Genomic DNA, 20,288 nt, shown 5'->3' on the forward strand with positions numbered 1-20,288 from the left:
GGGCGGCAGAGGCAATGCTAAACTTATCCTATGCAGTGATCAAGTTCTCAGTGATGAGTCTAATTGCAACCAACAGTCTAGCTCACGACTTCGGTCATGTGAAGTTAGTGCTGTTTGCATCAACCAGGAGGACTGCTTTCAAAAGAGGATACAGATGCCACTTATATATTCCTTCAGGATTTCAACATAAGTTAATTTTTCAGTGAGACTGGACATCAAATGAGTTATGCATTATCATCATAACTATGCTATTAAACTAAGAACCCAATTACGAGACGTCATCCATATAGATCTTCCCTCTATACCGTCTGTAACCTAATATGCAAAAACCACCCCATCTATGCGCCGAATCTATTTTACAAACTCTTCGATTACCAAGCAAGGTCCTTGGCTATTTTACCACACGAGAGACCAGAGCAAGAAGAGTATAGGCTCTCATCCTGCTCAGTCTTGGTAGCAGACTTATCCAGAATTTGCTGCGCGGGTCGAATCTCTCGGCCAGCAACACCTTCGAGCTTGCGGTGGTGCTCGACTAGTTGATACACTTGGTTCTGGAACTGGAGAGGGGTCTGGTCAACGAGGACACCGGCGCGGAGGTTCTTCTCGGCGGGGGCTTCTTGCTCGCTGGCTGTTTGCTGGAGAATCTCCTCGACCTTCTTGAAGTCTGATTCGCTGGCGCTCTTGTGGCGGTAGACTTCATATTGTAGTTGAGACTTGGTGGCTGATGTAGGGACACATCGCAAGAGGAAGAAGAAGTGAGGACTGGAATGGTTAGTTATTGCTCGTTACACTCTGTTTGACAGGGAAACTTACGAGATGGTCATGGAAGCGTTGGGGAAGAAGAAGTCGTTGGCAACCGTTTTCTTCTCAGCGGCGTTCTCAAAGTTATCAATGTTGCTACCAGTGCAAGACTTGTCGGCCAATGTCTTCCAGTTGAAGCTGCTAGTGTCTTGCTTGACATGATCAAACTTGTAATCGTCAAAGTTGAAAGATCCATGGTTCGCTGATTGGCTGAGGTCCTCGCTCCATGGGTTCTCAGGCACGGCCTTGGCGTCCATGTTGACCCAGATAAAGCCCTTGGCATCAACGTGAGTGTGAAGAGGGAAGAGACCGTTCTTGGAGCGATCAAAACCAGGAAGATCCTGATACAGAGGAGCCTTGGCAAGCTGGCCGTTCATACCATAAGACCAGCCGTGATACTTGCATGACAAGACGTTGTTCTGGCCATTATCCTTGACAACGACGGGAAAAGCACGGTGACGGCAGATGTTGTGAAAGCCCCTGATGGTACCTTCTGCATTTCGGATGAGGAAGAAGTCGAAACCAGCTTCGGCGTATCGAACCCAGGCTCCAGTCTGGTCGAAGCGCATCTTGTGAGTGAGCAGGATCCATTTCTTTGAGAAGATGGCTCTTCGCTCAAGTTCGTAGATGTCGTCTGACTTGTACCATGTTGAGGGGAGGGGTTGAGTGAGGGGTGCAGCGGCGGGGATGGCTCTTGAGATAAGGTTTTCCTTTTGTGGTTTAGATAGTGTCCTCACGACGAGGGCGATGGCAGCCGCTATGGCGAAGAAGATGAGTGTACCGAGAGTCAACATGTTGTTGCTGGAGGTCAGAGTACCTTGGAGTGATGGATGTTTACCGATCTACTGCTGAGGGGGACATGTCAATCTATATATTTACTACGCGTGTCATTGATCTAGACCCGGCCTACATTCTGTTCCCATGGTCAACGCCACTTTGGGCCCAAACAATGATAGAATGATTGCAAGATAAACGGTCATCCCGCTAGGCACCCGGTCATGTGATCGGTGATAAGGACATTTCCTCTAGTCCCAGCGACAAATGCCAATGACGGGATTGGGCGCAGATCAAGTGGACCATGGAGTTTCTTCCGCGCTTGAACGGTTCCACGCCGTCAAACCCGGGTCACATTCCCCTCTTGTATCGAAGCAAGGTCGTAGTGACGCATCAGCTGGCTGAAGCCATCCGCGGTACTTGTATTACAATTTCCTATCGTGTTCTAGGTTATCGCACCCCGCATCTTTCGACCTCCGCATTTCGCTCAGAGATACCGGACTTTTGTGTCCGTGCCCCGATGTTTTGGTCCTTGTTCGGCATCGGTAAATCGCAGCCGGCTGCGGGGAGTGCTCTGCTATCTATCTCTGAGCTCAACGTGCGCGTGGCACGGCATTTCAATTGCTTCTAGATAACGGAACGTGGTGTTTTTGGTGTTCTGGACCTTTTCTAGAATTTTAATGTTACATAAATATGCGTCGCTTCCCGGAGTATCACCGGCCGCTATGCCAATAAACGGTAGCTTGCCGGCGACTGACAGCTCAGAGGGCACCAGGTGACTTTCATGACGGCCCAATTGCTTGATACCGCCGTTGCATCTTTCCAAACACGGGTTCGCCTGCATGAGGAATATGTTTTTGACGTTGAGGGATAAAAAAACGAGCATCTGCCGTTGGTCTGCTTCTATTAACATGGACTACTGATATAGTCACCTTGTCGCGCGATAAGATCCCGAGATCGGCCAGTCCATTCTCCGCAATGGTATAAATACCCAAAATGCGCCCCGATAAGCTTTCAGCTACAGTGGACAGCTCGCAAATCCCATCTTGTTACACATCGGACATGTCTTAATTACCCTACGAGGTGATTGGTAAAGTCACAGAGTCTCGTTATTTACCAAGTCCGACCATCACCAAAGGGAGATTGCTTATAACTATATATCAGTGAACACTAATTGATCTTACAGAAACTGAAGATTTGTTGATATCGTGAAAATCTAGGTAATCGATAAATTTCGTAACGGGACATAATTGAACGTGGTTGGAGATGCTGTAATTAAGATATTACCATGTTAGCCAATAACAGCGTATAATGGTTCAAGCCATACGAAATGAGGCCAGTATGATGTTTATTGCCCTTTTTGTTGTCATGATTTGATGTTAATGACATCAAATGTCGTAAGAGTTTCATGTCACAATTACACCGAGGTCTTCTTTATATGGAGCTACAGCTATGATTGGGTAATAACCTAGCTGGAATTTAATACATTCATCTTGAACTCACAGATCTGAGGGTTAGTTCTGCTCTCGGGCCACATTTACATGATTCCCTGTTAGATATAGGGATGTACAACAACTACTCATTACCATGTTCAATATACAGACCCCCCAGTCGTTTTTTTCTATTAGCAGGACTCTGCAATCTGAACGCACGATGAACCAGAATATCCAACTATAGCGAGGACCCCATACACCGCTCTATGGGTTCGGTTGCAGGCAGTATGGTCGATTACAGGAGTGGTTTAGCATTAAGTTTATACATACTCGATCCCAGAGAGCACAGTCTTATGTAATATCTTGAAAGCGTTCCTTGTTAACACCGGCAGTTTACACTTGTCTTTTTCTAGTCGCAATGCAGCAGCTTCTATCTCTCTCTCTTCTCGTCAGGAACTGCCTCCAACTGAAGTCCTGAAATTACATCTTAGCGCTTGAAGTGCAGCAAACGATTTCAACACTTTACCAGGGCTAAGGGGGTGGAGTGTCAGCTAAGTCAGACAATCCAGATGCTCGTGTTGTGACTAACTTGGAGGCGCAAGCAATCCTGTGTAACGAAACTCGGGGCACTCATTAATTTCTCTTACAACATAGACGTCATGCCACAAAGAGGCGTTATGGCTTATATTCGATATAACTGACTATAAAGCAGTCGAGTAAGTATCACTGGTATATCATGGCTACGTGAATAACAGTGAATGACGATGGAAGTACAAGCAAAGGGAAGACTGATTGAAGATAATGGTATGTATTAGTCTTCCGAATTAAAGGAAGAACTCTATCTAAAGGACTCCGAGGCCGCTTGATAATGTATGTAACGAAGAAGTATTAACCCAGTGAGTTGATCCATGAAACCAGGACGTCAGCCGTTGATCTGGTCTTATCAAATGCCACTGGAAGCAAAGCTGATGACAAGGCTACCAATTTACTTGGCGCAGACCTTGGCGTACAGGTTGACGGGGCTAGGGCAGCCGTAGACCTTCTTCATGCTGGGGGTGCTGTAGCACTTGGCATCGTTGGCCTTGCAGTCGAACTTCTCGCAACCCTCACCAGGGCTCAAGATGTTGTGCTTGTCAGCAAAGGGGTTGCCGTACTCAGTGCTGAACTCGTCTGAATCGAAATGTTAGTTGATGTTTGTCATAAAACAAGGCAGCAGGGAAAACATACAGTAAACGTTGTTGGGCTGAGACTCGGAAGAGTAGCCGAAGAAGAGAGGCTTGGTGAGAGTTCGGGTGGTGGCAATCTTGATGGTAGAACCAGAGGCACGGAGATCCTCAGAGAATCGCTGGCCGGGCTTGACAGTGGTCAAGGGGCCGGGAGCACCGCCGCCGTAGGGGAAAGACTGGACGTAGATGGTGTTGGTGCAGTCGTTGATGACGTTGGCCTTGTTGGCAGCAGCAGCAGAGCCGAAGACGGCGGCGAGGGCGGTGAAAGCAGCGAACTTCATGATGACGGTTTAGAGTTGGGTATGGAAAATTTTGATGTGAGGGGTTGTGATGTAGAAGATTGAGAGTGAATGATTAGATGAGATGAGATGAGATGAGATGATAAAAGTGAATCGAAGCTGGGTAAATATATGCCTTTATATTATGTGAGAATTGGGATCTGACCTCTGGGCTTCTCGAATAGGATACGAAGTACTGTGCACTAGCTGCGCCCTAATATCACCTATACGAAGTATGATCCATCGTCTTGTCCGGAGAAACTCTGGCCTCGTGATATTTCTGCGGGGTCGTCAAGATCAGCAAATGCAAGGAAAATCCAGCCCAGCTCTGCAGTGGACTGCATGCCGAAACATCCGACTGCTCTGTGCGTCATGTTATTATCGCATGGGTTTTTGCATTAAGAATTATGCTTAGCTCGTATTCACAGGGCGGGTGGGTTATTATTAGATGAGCCAGGGGATGATCATGGCCCTACCCGTGCATCGTCCGCCCCGCTAGTCCTGGATTGGGATTATGCTTCTTTGTTGAGCGGTGCGATCGGACATTTCGACGTAATGGTCACAGCATGGTTCACAAGGACGGCGGGTATGTCATTTGTGCCTGACTCTGTGACTAGCTAGATCGGTGGATTAAGCCCAGCCTCAGCCGTGTACTGCATGCACAGAGAGGACAGTGACGCCATTGTGCATCTCTGGTGAACAGGTCTAATAAACAGGCAGCCTCACGGTCTCACCGCATTATCAGTATGAGTAAGATTGACCGCTCAAACGTGCCAGCGCTGTAAGAACACGGACTCATCTTGTCTATGCATTTACTATGGACTCATTTCCAGAAGGAACCAGACGATAAATGGGCCAGAAAGCTCAACAGAATTGCCATGCCGAGCCAAGCCCATTACGGGACTACGGGTACCAAATCTTGAAAAAGTGGCAGCTCGAGCGGGTCTGGACGTCATTCGTGGACGCCGAGGCGGGGGAGGCTGGGCTCTACCGTCGGGTCCGGCAGACACTGAAAAACTTGCCGTAATTTAAAGCCGACGGTGGAACCATAATCAGTGCTCGGAATCTCGCGCACGAGCTGCAACTATAGGGTAATTTTCACAAGTTCAACGTGACCATGACGCTCTTCTAGACTGGGGGCGTGGTTTTGAGTCCATGGTTCGTGTTGCATCCGTAGTTCGTATTGTAATTGACTTTCACCGTTAGGGTAACCTGCTCGTTCTAGAATTGAGAGAAAAGAAAGTGATTGACCGACTTCCGAGCCTAACAACTGATCCCCGTGTGTAGTCTCTTGGGTGCATCGTTACATCACACCACTAACTTTTAATTGTATTTTTAGCCAACGAGGGCCTTTATGGGCGATTCCTGCGTGGCTGAGGATCTTTAAGTGCATGCATGGTCAGCTGACTGCGTCGATAGCCTCATTCACCTAATTGTACCAGATTTGCGCTGGGAAAATACCTCACAATTATCTGCATTCAGATTCTGGATTTTGTTGATTGACTGTGTTGATGACTCGCCAGCTGAGTCAATAAAGCCTCACTGATTATTCAAAATTACCGCACAGAATGCAACCAATCATCTGATCGGCATAGTAAGACGCGAGATTATCCAGCTGAGCTTTTATTAAGCTTAAAAGCCAATGCAATACTTTTTTAGAAAATGACAAATTGTACCAGGAGTTTTGCTACCATGTACGGAGTAACATATACACCAATACAGAACAAGGCAATTCCAACGAGGTAGTGAGTGGATTCGCGCATAAGAGTTGGTTATAAAGCGGTGATGGTGCAGGGAATTGCGCGACCGCTGATCGCATTGAGCATCTTTGCCACTGCCAATTACATTCACTTCAAACACCTCTAGTGAGTTATCTTCAGATACAGACGCTAACTTTGAGGAGTAGAGGGACCCCTGATTCCCCATCTGTCATCGACCTTGACACGAAAAACAAACTTCAGCGGGTCATATCTGAGGCATCGATATAGCAAAAGGTCATCCTAGGTCAATGGCACCCCGAAATCCAGGATACCTGGTTCCAAAACTACTGTTTTATCTGTCGCGTACAAACCTTTCGATATATTGACATTGTTTCTCCACCATCCTCGCAGGTTCATCAGTGACGAGACTGATTATGGTCCCAGTATCGCTGGGGTATAATGACGTCTGCTGTATAGGAATGCTCTTGCTCGATAGTGCCCTACTTGGGATGCGCCTTTTGCTCGCATTGCTAAAAGCTTGATCATAAGAATTGAGACGGCGTTGAGAATACCAGCCAAAGCCATTCGAGGCACTCTTATTGAATTACTCAACTATCCCATCTAGTTGGCTCTCATCTGCGCCAATATGTCTGGCAAGGCCTTTGAGACTTGAATCCTTGGATAAGGTTGGCGAACCGAACTTACGGACTATTTCGGTCTGGAGGCTGGCAGAAGGCGGCCCAACATTAATTTTCTGTTAGGACGGGATCAACAATACTGCAATATGTCTCCTCTAGGCTCTAGCGCCATAGTATCTTTAGACTCATCCAACTACCGCCGTTAGGACTGACCAATCTAAGCCTTATATTGTAAGGAATCTATTCCTCACCAGCAGAAGATCAAGTCATTCTTCCCAACTTCTGGAGGTATCTATCTGATAATGTTGGCTTCTGGTTGACGCGTGCAGACTTGCGAGGGCAGATTCCACAACTGTAGCATTGGTGACTTGATCAAAGGAGGCCAGTTTTTCATTATTGAATCAACAGAGACTGAGAGACATATCGAGGTTAGTAGAAGCATTGGCTTTTCAACACTTGAAACATTCGTCTTCTGTGCCTCCATGCTCTTACAGCCGACCATGAGGCTTCAATGAACCCAAGGCAGCTGGAACAGAGTGCCCAATAAAGACCAAGATGATGCTGTAGAGGTAAGTATCAATTGTAACATGTGTCTCAGAGCCTACCCAGGAGTAATTCATAGACTACCAGCAGGGACCTGCGTTTTATTTCTTCCTGTCTTCCTCCTGCATTTACCGGCGTTAATCAGAGAAAATGACTGTATGCAGGTCAACGAAATTCTATCAGAGTTGCTGTTGCTAGAACGAACATAGCTGGAGTAACCTGCTGCCATATCCTGGAATACCCTCAGACTGGTCTTTAATCTCGGCAATGATATCTTCTTTATCTTCCAAAGAAGCAAAGCTTCACCAGCGATATTGCCATGTCCACCATGTTGCCAAGCGATGTGCTCGGCTCCTCACCTCCGAGGAGGAAAACTTGAATGCATTCATTCGCTTTGGTACACCTGCGCTGATACGGTCTCCAGATGTATTGAGCAACCGACTATGGTCACTGCCCTTGTCATCAGACCTTGATAAAAGCATCACTACTAATAATCCCCAGTATCTGGTGCAACGGTCTTAGCCTTAGCGGGTGAGCCTGCTTCCTAAAATCAAAACAGCAACAAGCGCGCCGGCTTTATTTGATAGTCCGTGATTACTAAGCACATATTTAAATCTCACTAATCATAAAACTGTATTTGCTAACCACCGTGTTATCACAGAGTCGCATTCGGCATATTTTAAGTTAATGCTGAGTTCGACGCACCGCACTTAAACCAGCGGAAGAGTCGGAACTCTCAAAACCTATTTCTCTGCCGGGGTTTAACTGATTGCTGCCAAGGCGATTCATATAAATACCGCACGCCATCATAAATTCGCCCCTTCAATCATGTTCTATATTCATTCTCGCACCAGGCTATTGCGTGAGAGGAAGGCCGAGGCGAGATCTTCGAACAGTATAATTCTTTCCGGTCACTTGACACTCCAACGCTGCAGTCATGTCGAACTCGCATCTGCCCAATTCCCACGAAGAGGTTACTCCAGCGTGGAGGCCTTACAAATTCCCTAGAATTCCATTGCCCGATGCAATTAAAACAAGCCCTGTAGCAGACTCTGATGGACATAAATACAGTGGTAGCGTCCCACCAGACTGGTGCGGCAAGGGTGCGTCATTCAGAGTACATGAATCCATAACATGGAATTAATGATCAATTTGTAGGTGGTCGGCGACTTGCAGCCCATGGTGGGTATTGCGCCACAGTTCTGATGATGACAGCGCGGCAATATCACCATGACAAGCACGGAAGCCTCGAGAACATGGAACCTCTGAACATATCCGTGGAGTACCTCGAACCATTACCTCAGGGTCAATTCGAGATTGCCCTTGAAACTCTGAGCATTGGTAAGCGAACTTCGACTGTTGAAGCCAGGCTCAAGTCGTTGGAAGCCTATGAAGATAAGGTCTGCACTATTGCCATAGTAAGGCTTGGTACATTGAAAGACAACGGTCAGGTAATCAATATGCAACCGTCAGTTTGGCCATTGCCCGATCGAATGAAGGATTGTACTCGGTGGTCAGATGCAGGCTACTATTATATGAACCCCCCTGCGTCGACGATAAGGACGTACACACCCAAGGGCGACAACGCGCCACTGTGGAGCAAAAAGTTCGGAGGCCAGAACACCAGATATCAGTGGGTGAAACTGGACAATGATAAAAAGTTCGGCTTAGAGCACTTGCCAGTACTGGCGGACTTGGTAACCACTACATGCCGATTGTTCTGTGACCAACGCTAACATACTTTCCACTACAGGTTCCTCCCATCTTCCTCAACTATGACGAGAATGGGATGGAGGCCGCCAGCAGCTGGGGTATGCCCACCACCGCTATGAGCATTATGTTCCGGTCTGAAGTTACTTCACAGGACTGGCTCCTCACTCGAACCACGATGAAGAGATTACACGGTGGGCGGTTTGATATGAACATCGAGATCCTCAATGAAGATGGAAAACTACTTGCTTCTTGCGTACAGATTTGTTCTGTTATACCTCTTGGAAAGCCTAATCCCCAGACTCCAGGAAAGCTTTAGACAACCCATAGCGAAGTGAACAAGAAGCTCTTCGAAACCTTCAGATAGTGCCATATATAGTAGTTGTTCCGCTGGTGATAGTTGACCCTCCTGTGAATAAAGTACGCGTGGAAAGAACCGTCCGCGAAGTCGTGTAAACATCCTTAGTGACCGTCGTAGGCTGCGTGCTAGTAACAACAACGGTGTTGTAGCGAGTGTTTGGCACGGTCCTAGTGCTAGTGGTAGTAACTGTGTTGAAGTTGGTAGATGTAATAAATTGTGTCTTGTACACATAAACAAGATGATCGAAGTTGGTAACAATGTAAGTCTTCACTTGAGTAGTGGTAGCAGCCTGATGATTTGTCTGAGCCACGATCTGAGAGCTAGTGATCGTAGTAGTGGTGGACAGAACGGAAGTGCTAGTCTTCTTATCTGTGATAACGGTACTTAGGCGGTTGGTAACCGTCGAAGTCACGTCTCGGGTCTGAGCAGTAATGACTGTCTCGGAAGATTTGGCTGTGACTTTTGTAGTGACGGCTGCAGCGGGCTTCGTAATTAGGCATGAGCAAGCACTGCTGACGGCACTCGGTGACTTGTTGGGCAAATAACTAGGCACTGATACAGCCTGTACTGCTCTCTTTCGGCGCTATTCAGGCTTGGATGAAGTTAGTAATATGCGTGTGGTCTTTGCAAGATATATGGTACACTTACAGGAGTGGCAGAAGTACACCCTAGATCATAGAGTGTTGTACCAGAAGATGTGTCTACCGCAACCGTATCCTCACTAGATAGATGGTCAGCTAGAATGTCTACAAAAGGCTATTCACTAAGCTCTAGATATCGGTGTACTCGGAAATGGGAGATATAGTACGAGCATCTTGTACTGCTGAGCCCAAAGTACCGATAGCTGTTGCGGATTTCCTTACACTCGCCGAAGCTAATTGAGACGCCTCTTATGTCCACAGGTGTAGATCCTGAACTACCAACAACACCGCAATGAACTTCGGCTAAGGGTATGTCAGTAGGAGCTCAGAGATGAAACGGACACTAAGAGAACGTACCTTCAGGGATGACTACCACAGATGCTGCTGCACTACACCAAGTTAGTCGTCGCTTTCGACAGGAACTCCTGAGGCTTACGTGGCCCAGAAAGAGTTGGTTTTAGTATATATCCCCACGACAGAGTTCATGGAAGGTACTCACGTAGTATAAAGGATGGTAGAAACAGTGGTTGTACCGCCAGTGTAAACAACGCTTGCTGGAACAACGGTTGTAATAGCTGTATCAACAACCGTGGTGACGGTTGTAGCAGCCGCTTTAGTGGTAGTCTGAGTTACTTGCTGCGTAATTGTTCCGACCCTCTGCAGGGTATATGTATCGCTTGGGGTAGCCGTGCTGATGAAACTACTTGTGGCTGTCTGATAATCCGTGATAAAAGCGGTACTCGTTCTTGTTATGACAGTCGAAACTGTGGCTATTTTGGTAGATAGGTTCACAACGGTTACGGTGGTTCTGACTGTAGTGACGGCGGCTATAGTGGTCTTGGTACTCTTTGTAACGAATACCGTCTTGGTGCTATCTGGAGTCACAGTGGATGTGATGGTGCTTTGGGTGTAGGTAGAGCAGAACGCGGATCCATTGACCTTCTCTTCTTGACCATTAAGTCAGATATCCCTCCGTTTGAGTTACCACTGTACCTCTCGGTGATAGCGGGTAATGCACTTGCTGCACAGATAAACAGCAGCGCCAGCGCTTTCTTTAATGAGACCATCTTTGCCCAACAGAGACTCCAAAAATATTAAACGTTTCGCAAGATGACTTGGTATAAGATTGCATGACTGGCACGGTCTTGAGGTATACTTGTGCTCAGACTTTACATCTTCATCGTTTCTTGTGTTTCAGCTGCAATCGAGTAAGCCCTCTTCAATAGTTCAATTGTCGTTAAGGTCTGATTCTGTTCTGGGCTTTTAAAATGGAGCTATCCCAGCTTAGGAAGTCGCTAAGTGCTAGTAAATGGCCTGACACATCCAATAGTCCTTTGTCACAGGAATGGTGAGGCTTGAACTAGGTTAAATGTGGTAATTTTAGTAGAGTTGAAATGTCGTATCGGGCAGTTCATGCAGCTAGTAGAGGCTCTCAAAGGCCTCGATTGCGCTACTCTGCAGAATTTAACGGTTCTTGGTGTTCTGGCGTACACCGACTTCTTGAGTGAAATGTGACTTGACACATAGATACCACGATAGTTCACCTTGCCAAAGCTCAGAAACAAAGGTACTAGTAGTTAATCATTCTGGAGTAGGTGCTGAGATTAATTCTGATTTGTAAGAGATATAATAAAAAATAAAGTCCTAAGACTTAAAGAAGGGCTAAAAGTCCGACAAGAAGAGAAAGTACACCAGATGTCTGCTTGATAGCACCACTAATAATAGGGACAGTGCTGGGGTAAGAGCCCTTAGAACCAGAAGATCCAGAACCCTCTGTGTCTCCTTGAGAACCAGAGCTGGAACCTCCGTTTGAACCACTGCTGCTGCCTCCACTAGAACCCCCACTTAAACCTCCATTGGAGCCCGAGCTTGACCCCCCGTTTGAGCCTGAGCTTGATCCTCCACTGGAACCGCCGTTGGGGCTCGGACTATAGCCTCCTCCAGACCCTCCATGAGTAATAGTGGAGTTCCAGCTGATACCGTGGTGTGGTTTAACAACCGGCTGCTGAGAAGGACATTCGAGTGTGTCGCAGATAGGAACTTGGTCGTTGCAGTTATCAGGCATGCCCCAAGACTTGTCCCAAGGCTGATAGCTAATCTTGCCCTGGGCGCAAGTCGTGCAATCTGATGGAACAAAGAAAGACTTATAGTTATACCAATCTGGGCATTTTTGAGGTTTGTAAACCTTGATGCTGGCGCATTTTCCGTCCGAGCAGAGATGGGGGATATACTGTTGACCACCAGGACAGGGCTCAGAGATGTAAACCCACTGGCCATCACACTCACTGCCATTGATCTCGACAAAAATGTAGACGGCAACGTTTCTTGAGCCGCTTGAATGGCATTTCCCATCAACGCATACCAGAGTGGCAGTGACGACCTCGGTGGCTATGCTTTCATCGCTAGCGACAGTGGTGAAAGTGGTAACAATAGTCTCCTGATTAGTTACCGTTTGGGTGACAGACTCAGTCAGGGAGACAACAGTCTCGGCCCTGGCGTAAAGTGTAAGGAGGATATTGCTAGAGATGACCTGGCGGGCTCGAAGCTTGTTCTCGACTTCACCTCCACAGAATTGCATCTTGTCTCCAGGACACTCGATGTCGCATTGGTCCAGGTTGTAAAACACAGTACTGTCAAAGTCATACACATCACCGCAGTAACAAGCGCTAGGCAAATTATTAACAACACCTTCTTGAGATACAAGAGAATAAGATAAGACTTACGTATCATGGACGCCAAAATAGGCACGTCCCTCACAAAGGCCAGCACATACATCGAGATCCATCAGCGTGCTCGACTCGGCAAGCGTAAAGGTAGGGAAGCCTGAGGTAGATGCTGCACATCCGAAGAGACTGAAACCGCCGACATCACCGGGAAACCCAGCAACCGAAGTAGAAGTTGAGGTTGCAGAAATGGTACTAGTAGAAGTGCTAGTTGGAAAGACTGTCTCACCCTCCGAGTTCGTAGTGGCACCCTCTGAGTTTGTAGCGATATCCGTCCCGGTAGGGAAGACAGTCTCACCTTTTGAGTTGGTCGTAAAGTCTTGACTTTTGGTAGTAGGGAGGATGGTCTCGCCTTCGGAGTTGGTAGTAAACTCTGCCGTGTTGGTTTCGGTAGAAGAATCAGTCTCACTACCAGTAGGAACACCAATACTGGGTGTAGGGATAGGAGTTGGAGTTGCACCCTGAGCATCCTTGAGCGTGACCGCTTCAAGGACTACAGGGACGATGACATCACCGCAAGATTGTTCGAGTTTTAATTCATTCTCTAGTTGCAGAACGAAAGGGTTGGTAGATATTTCAATACGGCCGCTGAAGCCTTCAGGAATAGGTTGAATCTGGATAACCTCACCATTGGAGATAACTTGGAAAGCACAAGGGCTACTTTCATCCCGCTTCCTGAATCCGCTGGGACAAACGATCGCGCCAGCGCACGAGACGTTAGCGACCTGGAGGCTGTAGAAGCCGGCGCGTGAAGCAGACGCTAGAGTTGAAGAGATTTGTTGTTTTAAAGTGGAACCTGCATTGTTGGGAAGATTCAAGGGGGCGATAACCGGAAAGGGAACAGTACCAGCGCGACGCTTGAGGATAGAGCCACTGCCCACGGGAGACATGAGACTAGATTCAGGGCAAGTTAGAGATGCTGCAGGTTTGATGACTTCTGGGTAATCCCTACATCGTATCGCCGTCTGGTGGTGGGTAGAAAGAAGAACCGGGGCCCAAAATGGCGTCTTTAAGATTCAATACAATTGGTGCAAAGGCAGAAGCTGAGGACGAAGCGGTGGCCTCGACTCTGGTGGAAGTGGTCTCTATGCTCGCGGTAGACGGGACAGAAGAAGTCTCGAACTCAGTGGGAGAGGTCGAGGTCTCGACAGCAGAGGTGCTCGTGTTTGTGAATCTGGTAAACTGGTTGAATTGGCCAAGCGCACTAGAGGCGCTGGCCAGAAGGAGGCCTGAAGACAGGCGCATGATGAAGATTGACGATTAATTGAATGAGCGACAGGAAGTGAGTGTGAAGATCAAGTGTCGGCGGCGCGAACACGGGTTGACCATGGACTATATACATCCAGATTCCCCTTTAACAAGTGAAAATGTACATGTCTTGCATGCATACAGAACAGTCACATTCCAACGCAAACTTCACCTACGGTAACGGTTGTTCGGCATGGGGCAGTATGAGACATTTATTGTTTCCGTGTCCTTATCTTGCTATGGAGATAATGACAAGAATGCCTAGGCTTCTCAGTCTAATTCTGTAGTAATGTTTTTAGCGGGAGGTTATCCCCGTTGCGCCGTTGGAATTCATCAAAACCCCTCTTTTCAGCCACATTTTAACGGAATGTGGAATATGTCAGGGACAATACTTCAACTGCATTCCTATTACCGCTGAACTTACAGTTGTATTGGTTGCCGATTTAAACTGCTAACAGTCCCTCCTATGTCTTAGCCCATGAAACCGTCGATCCGTCTTTGGTCAAGCGCGGTAAGGACGGAAAAACGGCATTTTAGCTGACCAACCTCTCGGGCCTCTTTCGAACATTCGACAGCTAGGGACAGGTCCTATTACCTTACAGTCAGTCACCTCAGCTCATATAGCAGGGGACAGATGAAACTTCTGTTATTTTGGTCGAGACCTTGGCGCGACCATGCCATCATCCATAAAGCAATTATTTTCAAAGGATTCAAAACGTTGTTTAACTTAAGAGTGAGCAACTACTGGCTTACGAGAAGAATAATTTTGAAGCATAGCGCAAAAGGAAATGAATTAGATATCAAAGCTCTGAGGTATACTTGGCGGAGTCGCTGTAGTGGCAAGCCACAATAAAGACACCTCAATGCTTCTTCTCATGCCTTCTCATATTGCATAACTTCGTAAATAACCTTCCACAAACTGGACACGGATGACGTTGGCGGTGCTCATCCTTCAGATGGGTTTTAGCATGTGTTTTCATGTCAGTTTGGTAACCCATTCGCGTAGGGCATTGTGGACAAATGACTGGCTTTTCTTGCTCTCTGATATGTGCACTGCCACTTATTAGAACTTTTACGAGCCATAGTAGGTAGAGAAGAGATACTTACTTCCTATCTCTAGACGTTTGGAAAGACGACAGACAGTCTCGACGATTGCAATAGAACAAACTGTTGGCAACAAATTCATCCTTTCCAGGATATGAAAGTCTCCATTCGTCATATTCCTTGTTGATTGTTTGCTCCAGCACAATCTCATCATGACTTTTCATGATGCTGTTATGGGAAGGCAAATGCTTTCTCCAGTATGCATCAGTAAAGGTATTCTGTGGAATGAATCCAGATTCATCGATCTGCACGGATGACTCATTCTACAGAATGGTGGGAGTGTCATTCTGTGGATCAATATCTGATTCATATCGCAAGTACAGCCTTTCTGATGTAAACTGACCGGTTCCAGTTTCATCCGGAGCAGCCAGCTCGGGGACAGTCAAGAGTAAATCGTCGTCTTGAACCAAGTCCAGGTTCGGAAGTTGCGAATGGTTATCAAGAAACAAGTTGTTTTGGAAAATATCAAAAGCCTCAAAAGTGTGAACGTTCTGGGATAAAACCGGGTTTTCTGGGAAGTCCGCATTGAAAGCATTACTGGAAAAACTGTAAGGAGTATCTCCGAGAGATACTATAATGCTGGGTGATAGTTAGATTGCTCAAAATATTGTGTTACATAGGACGGTTGCGAACCCAGGCTTGGTTAAGACGAGTCCACAGCTTGTTCGAAAGTTGTGGACTCGTCTATATCTTGGAAGTCTTGGAGTGGCCAACTCATCAATCAGCTGTGCTGGACTGATGATCTTGATGTCAAAAATGCGTTGAGGCTATAGCGGTCAGCTTGATTTAAGTCTTCCTCCTATACATCCACAGAAATTACAAATAATGGCGTCATTTGGCGGGGTTTGTAATTTCCTATCAAAAGGAGTCTGCTCTTATTGGCCATCTGTAGGAGGCAGACCAATACCTCACGCAACCCCGCGGGATGAAGCGGGAGGCACACCATTAAAACTACCAAAGCAGTAAAGCGTATGCGGGAGGCCGACCAAGTGGTAGACAACGCCATCAATTTTGAGACATAACAGCTGCGTTATCTGCTCCCTTCTAGCACTTCCTTGACTATTGCGTATTGTAACCAAATGTAAGCTGAGACACAGCCCAGTTTTCAACCCAGGATCTGAATTCACTTGTTTACTAATCTTTCTACGTCATTAATATTGGGTAACAGACATTCCAAGCAAAAGAAATCAGCCACGCTACTATATAAAACCAAGTATTTACTGGAGAAGAGCCCCGTCTTTGTCCAAAGTGCGTAAACTTGGACCAGATCTTGTAAGAGCTATTAGTATACATCTCAGGCCCATTACTGATATTTCCAAACTCTAGCACATGATCTTGTCTTCTTCTTTGACGATGTCTCAAACAGAGCAGATCTTTCCAATGCCGCCAACCACTGTCGTTAGAGTTGGCACGCCTCGACTCGACAAATATCAAAGACTCATCGCGCGACTGTATGAGGCAATGGTACTTCTTTGGATCGAACAGCCCATCCAAGGTCCACAAGTGACCATCAAACACGATAATATAAGTTTGACCGCCTCTCGCCGCCGACTCACAACAGGGCTTGCCCACTACTGTGACTGGGACAAAGGCGGTAGAGCTACGACATCAATTGGTATTGAAGACTCCGAAGAAAGTTCTGTTTTCTGGGTGGCATCAAATCAGGGGTTTGAGCAGGGTGAGTTTACTTTGGCACATAGGACACCGACATTCTTGAGACAAACATTACAACGCCTTCAAGATGTGACACGAGAGCCAGACCCCAGTGTAGGTTGGCTGGCTGAACAGGTGAACAATCTGGCTAGGTCCTTTGCAGCCTTTGCAGCCCCTAGGATTAGAAAGGAAGCAAGCCTACTATCGAGGATGGCAACGTTGTGCATTGATCACTTGAATGGATCCGTGACTCGCCGCGGTAACGTGGCTGATACTGGTATGTCTTGCAATACGGTGCGAGATGTACAGGCGTGCCTAACATGAAGTCAGAAGCGAGAAGTCTAAAACTATGGCTGCAACGATTCCAATACCGAGAAGTCCTCGGAGCCTACGATATATGCATGTCAGCTTACATATCTCGGAACGATCCACAAATGGATACACTTCTACGACTAAGTCAAGAGGCTCTTGTTGACGAAGGCAGTGAAATGCTAGCAACAGCCTCTTATAATACAAGGCATTTTGTTGGAAGGCTCGCGGATCATATCCGTGTTTCGAAGCATCTTGTTGAGGACGCTCTGCGTGTGAGACAAGTTCTTGACGTATTTCGAGTGTCTGAAGTCCCCGCCCCATCGGGTGCACAGCCACCAGAAATTGATTCCCACACCAACCTGGACAGCATACTGGGAAGAATGGTTTCAAACGGGGATGAAGACTTTTCTTATCTCCAGAAAGACCTATCCCGCTTCAAGAATCATGTTGGATTAGAAGATCGAGTCAAAGAGCAATTCCTCAAGCTACAGTCGAATCCCCCGATAGTCCACTGCGAGGTTCAAGTTCTGGAGCATTTTCACAGAAACGGATTGCGCTTCACGGATGACGACCACTTTATTGGCACTAGCAAGTTTTCTTGTTTTTGCTGTAAGCTTTACTATCGACATCACCCCTCGAGGCCTGTTGAACCTGATGCTCACGAACAGATCTACCTCAACTGGGGGCCAATCAATCTAGCTCAGGGATCTCACGACACATTGTATCGGGAATTGAGAGACACACTTAACCCAGTTATTCGTGATGTTCGAGATGCGTTTTTCAGAGCTATAAGAAAGAAAAATATCTCAGTTTTCAATCGTCCCAATTCGATTACTGGCTTGACTCGCTCGGTAGATACTCTGGTTTTTGCTGACTCGGATAGTGAAGCAGATTCAGAGCAGGAAGGCGGAACGGCATTAAGCAATGCTTGAATAGGTGTCAGCAAGTGTAGATATTTAAGTCAAATTTAAACTTCGTTTCTGGAATGTAAAGACTTGGCGGCTCTATCCTGCGCAGTAAGGACTCTTCCTTCGAATCCACTCTCCATGACGCCAGAGCACAATTGGTGCGACAAGACAGATCAACACGGCTGTGCCCGCAAGCAGGCCATTTCCCCACGCGATCCCAAGACGTTGATACATAGCAGGCGCAAACAGAGGAAAGCTAAAGCCAGCCATGGTACGGACAAAAGCAGCTGCCCCAGTCGCACTAGCGGCATACCGCTCATAAGAGTCAATGATGTACGTTTGAGCACATTGAAACGATAGAATGAGCCCTGCAGAAAAGATCGCTGTCCCGACATTTGGGATGATCCAGTGGAGTTTCAGGTGTGCCGAGACACCGTATAGAACGAGACCCGCTGGGGTGACAAGTGCGGTTGGGAACATCAGAGGTACGCGAAATTCAGGCCGGCCAGGGTGATTGTACCGAGTCTTGAGCATTGCGTAGACCTTGGAGATTTAGTGTGCGACCAAGTGTGAGAAGAGGTAAAATACCTTGTCAATCAGGGGACCGGACACCTGGAGCCCAATGACAAATCCAATACCAAGAGAGACGTAGTTCAGACTGGCACGGCCAGGCTCTTGGTTGTATTGCTGTTCCCAGACCATGGGGAAGGAAGCAAAACTAGGGGCCCGTAAGTCGGTGATTATGATGGATATCAAGGGCTTGCACTCACACTAGATACATAAGACCATATAAATACGCCCTATACAGAGCTGTGATCTGAATGGCTGGCTGGGTAAGTAGCATCTTGAATGGCCTCTTCAGGTTGGTAAAAAGTAAAGAAACGAAGGATCGATCTCTCTGCTCAAATTCGGTATGGAGAAGTCTGTTACCAGTGACCTTGCGGAGCTTTCTGGCCTTGACCTTGAGAATCTTGGGTGGATAAGTCTCTTGCAAGAACAGGAACGCGAGAATTTGAACCACAGCGTCGGCTATGGAGACCACCCAGAAAATCCATCGCCAGTTCAAGTGTTGGGTTAGGTAGCCAGCGGCTGGAGATGTGTTAGTCCGAAGCCCTTGTCGTGAGTTGAGTTGCTTTACCTATGGGCCCAACAGCAGGTCCCAAAAATGGTGCAAGGCTGTAGATGGCGGTTGCAGTTCCGCGCTCCTCTTTCTTCCAACAGTCGCTCAGCACGCCGCCTCCAAGCTAGACTCGAATCGTTAGTAAGAATAGTAAGGTAGTGAGTATCGGTGGTCATACCGCCTGAGGTGCACTCCCGCCAAGACCGCTCAAGAAGCGAAAGACAAGCATCTGCTCCTTCGTTTTCGAGAACCCGCACACAGTATTGAAGATCAGATAGAACATGTTGGCAGACTGAAGAACAACAACTCTCCCAAACATCTCTGAAAGGGGAGCGAGCAAGAATGGGCCAATGGCATAAGCCAAAAGAAAGATGGACATGAGAAGATATGTCTCAAAGTCAGATGAGATCTTGAACTCTTTGGCCAGATCTGGCAAGGCTGGAGCCAGCATGGTCGAAGAGACGGGGGAAATGAATGTGAAGCAGGAGACAAGAATTGTCGAGAGCCATTTCTTGCGCTTGGTCCAATTGTGTGGATTAGAGGGATCATGGGGACCATCCCAGGTTACCTGACCATTGTGTTAATGGTTATGGTGTCCAGAAGGTGCAGGGATAGTTAAAAAGGTGGTTGAGATGAGGGCTAGCTTACCACGTCTGGGTCCTCGTCTTGAGGCAAAAGAAGAGGTTCTGGGATTGGATGGCCCTCTAAATCTTCAGACGACTTTGCAGATCGGTCTGACTGGCTCGCAATATCCGGGTCTTCCGCAAGGGACGCTAGTGGCCTTAGACGACTCGAACGGTTGGGGTCATAGCTTATGTCACGGTCATGATCACGTATCAGCCAAGGATAATTCTCACGCGACTTCTCATAGTTGACCAAGTCTTCGAGCATGGGGCTCCAAGACCTCCAAAGAGAAGAACGAGAGCCAGCTCTTGAGAGCGCTGGAGTGTTGCTTTTGCTCATTGCTTGCAGGACAATAGGAAATGGGGCAATGATAAGGAAACGAGCATCGTCTGGAGTAGCTGGATAGACTGCAAACAGTGATGATTGAACGAGAGAATGAGTAAGCGAGAGTATCTTGATCATTGATTGCTATCATAGGAGGGCTGAGATGC

General features: G+C 47.2%; 8 protein-coding genes; 2 read left to right on the forward strand and 6 right to left on the reverse strand.

The window, feature by feature from the left end:
- Positions 1 to 371: 371 nt before the first annotated feature.
- On the reverse strand, positions 372 to 1,595 carry FFUJ_03736 (related to choline monooxygenase; the record flags this gene model as incomplete). XM_023573058.1 has 2 exons in its annotated part: positions 372 to 762; positions 814 to 1,595. The coding sequence occupies 2 exons, from the start codon at positions 1,593 to 1,595 to the stop codon at positions 372 to 374; spliced, it is 1,173 nt and encodes a 390-aa protein (XP_023427075.1).
- Positions 1,596 to 3,993: 2,398 nt separating this feature from the next.
- FFUJ_03735 (uncharacterized protein) lies at positions 3,994 to 4,515 on the reverse strand (the record flags this gene model as incomplete). XM_023573059.1 has 2 exons in its annotated part: positions 3,994 to 4,178; positions 4,236 to 4,515. The coding sequence occupies 2 exons, from the start codon at positions 4,513 to 4,515 to the stop codon at positions 3,994 to 3,996; spliced, it is 465 nt and encodes a 154-aa protein (XP_023427076.1).
- A 3,815-nt stretch (positions 4,516 to 8,330) lies between these two features.
- FFUJ_03734 (uncharacterized protein) lies at positions 8,331 to 9,422 on the forward strand (the record flags this gene model as incomplete). XM_023573060.1 has 3 exons in its annotated part: positions 8,331 to 8,496; positions 8,552 to 9,090; positions 9,147 to 9,422. The coding sequence occupies 3 exons, from the start codon at positions 8,331 to 8,333 to the stop codon at positions 9,420 to 9,422; spliced, it is 981 nt and encodes a 326-aa protein (XP_023427077.1).
- Positions 9,423 to 9,462: 40 nt separating this feature from the next.
- On the reverse strand, positions 9,463 to 11,172 carry FFUJ_03733 (uncharacterized protein; the record flags this gene model as incomplete). XM_023573061.1 has 6 exons in its annotated part: positions 9,463 to 10,047; positions 10,113 to 10,185; positions 10,303 to 10,408; positions 10,463 to 10,494; positions 10,605 to 11,052; positions 11,091 to 11,172. The coding sequence occupies 6 exons, from the start codon at positions 11,170 to 11,172 to the stop codon at positions 9,463 to 9,465; spliced, it is 1,326 nt and encodes a 441-aa protein (XP_023427078.1).
- Positions 11,173 to 11,756: 584 nt separating this feature from the next.
- Positions 11,757 to 14,073, reverse strand: FFUJ_03732 (uncharacterized protein; the record flags this gene model as incomplete). XM_023573063.1 has 3 exons in its annotated part: positions 11,757 to 12,771; positions 12,829 to 13,722; positions 13,781 to 14,073. The coding sequence occupies 3 exons, from the start codon at positions 14,071 to 14,073 to the stop codon at positions 11,757 to 11,759; spliced, it is 2,202 nt and encodes a 733-aa protein (XP_023427079.1).
- Positions 14,074 to 15,443: 1,370 nt separating this feature from the next.
- Positions 15,444 to 16,015, reverse strand: FFUJ_03731 (uncharacterized protein; the record flags this gene model as incomplete). XM_023573064.1 has 3 exons in its annotated part: positions 15,444 to 15,759; positions 15,814 to 15,947; positions 16,001 to 16,015. The coding sequence occupies 3 exons, from the start codon at positions 16,013 to 16,015 to the stop codon at positions 15,444 to 15,446; spliced, it is 465 nt and encodes a 154-aa protein (XP_023427207.1).
- Positions 16,016 to 16,533: 518 nt separating this feature from the next.
- FFUJ_03730 (uncharacterized protein) lies at positions 16,534 to 18,077 on the forward strand (the record flags this gene model as incomplete). XM_023573065.1 has 2 exons in its annotated part: positions 16,534 to 17,110; positions 17,164 to 18,077. The coding sequence occupies 2 exons, from the start codon at positions 16,534 to 16,536 to the stop codon at positions 18,075 to 18,077; spliced, it is 1,491 nt and encodes a 496-aa protein (XP_023427080.1).
- A 72-nt stretch (positions 18,078 to 18,149) lies between these two features.
- Positions 18,150 to 20,136, reverse strand: FFUJ_03729 (related to multidrug resistant protein; the record flags this gene model as incomplete). XM_023573066.1 has 6 exons in its annotated part: positions 18,150 to 18,596; positions 18,642 to 18,771; positions 18,824 to 19,142; positions 19,192 to 19,297; positions 19,352 to 19,741; positions 19,822 to 20,136. 6 exons carry the CDS (start codon positions 20,134 to 20,136, stop codon positions 18,150 to 18,152), a joined length of 1,707 nt encoding a protein of 568 aa, XP_023427081.1.
- Between the last annotated feature and the right edge of the window lie 152 nt (positions 20,137 to 20,288).

This window comes from Fusarium fujikuroi, chromosome FFUJ_chr02 (assembly GCF_900079805.1).
Source record: "Fusarium fujikuroi IMI 58289 draft genome, chromosome FFUJ_chr02".
Lineage (NCBI taxonomy): Eukaryota > Fungi > Ascomycota > Sordariomycetes > Hypocreales > Nectriaceae > Fusarium > Fusarium fujikuroi.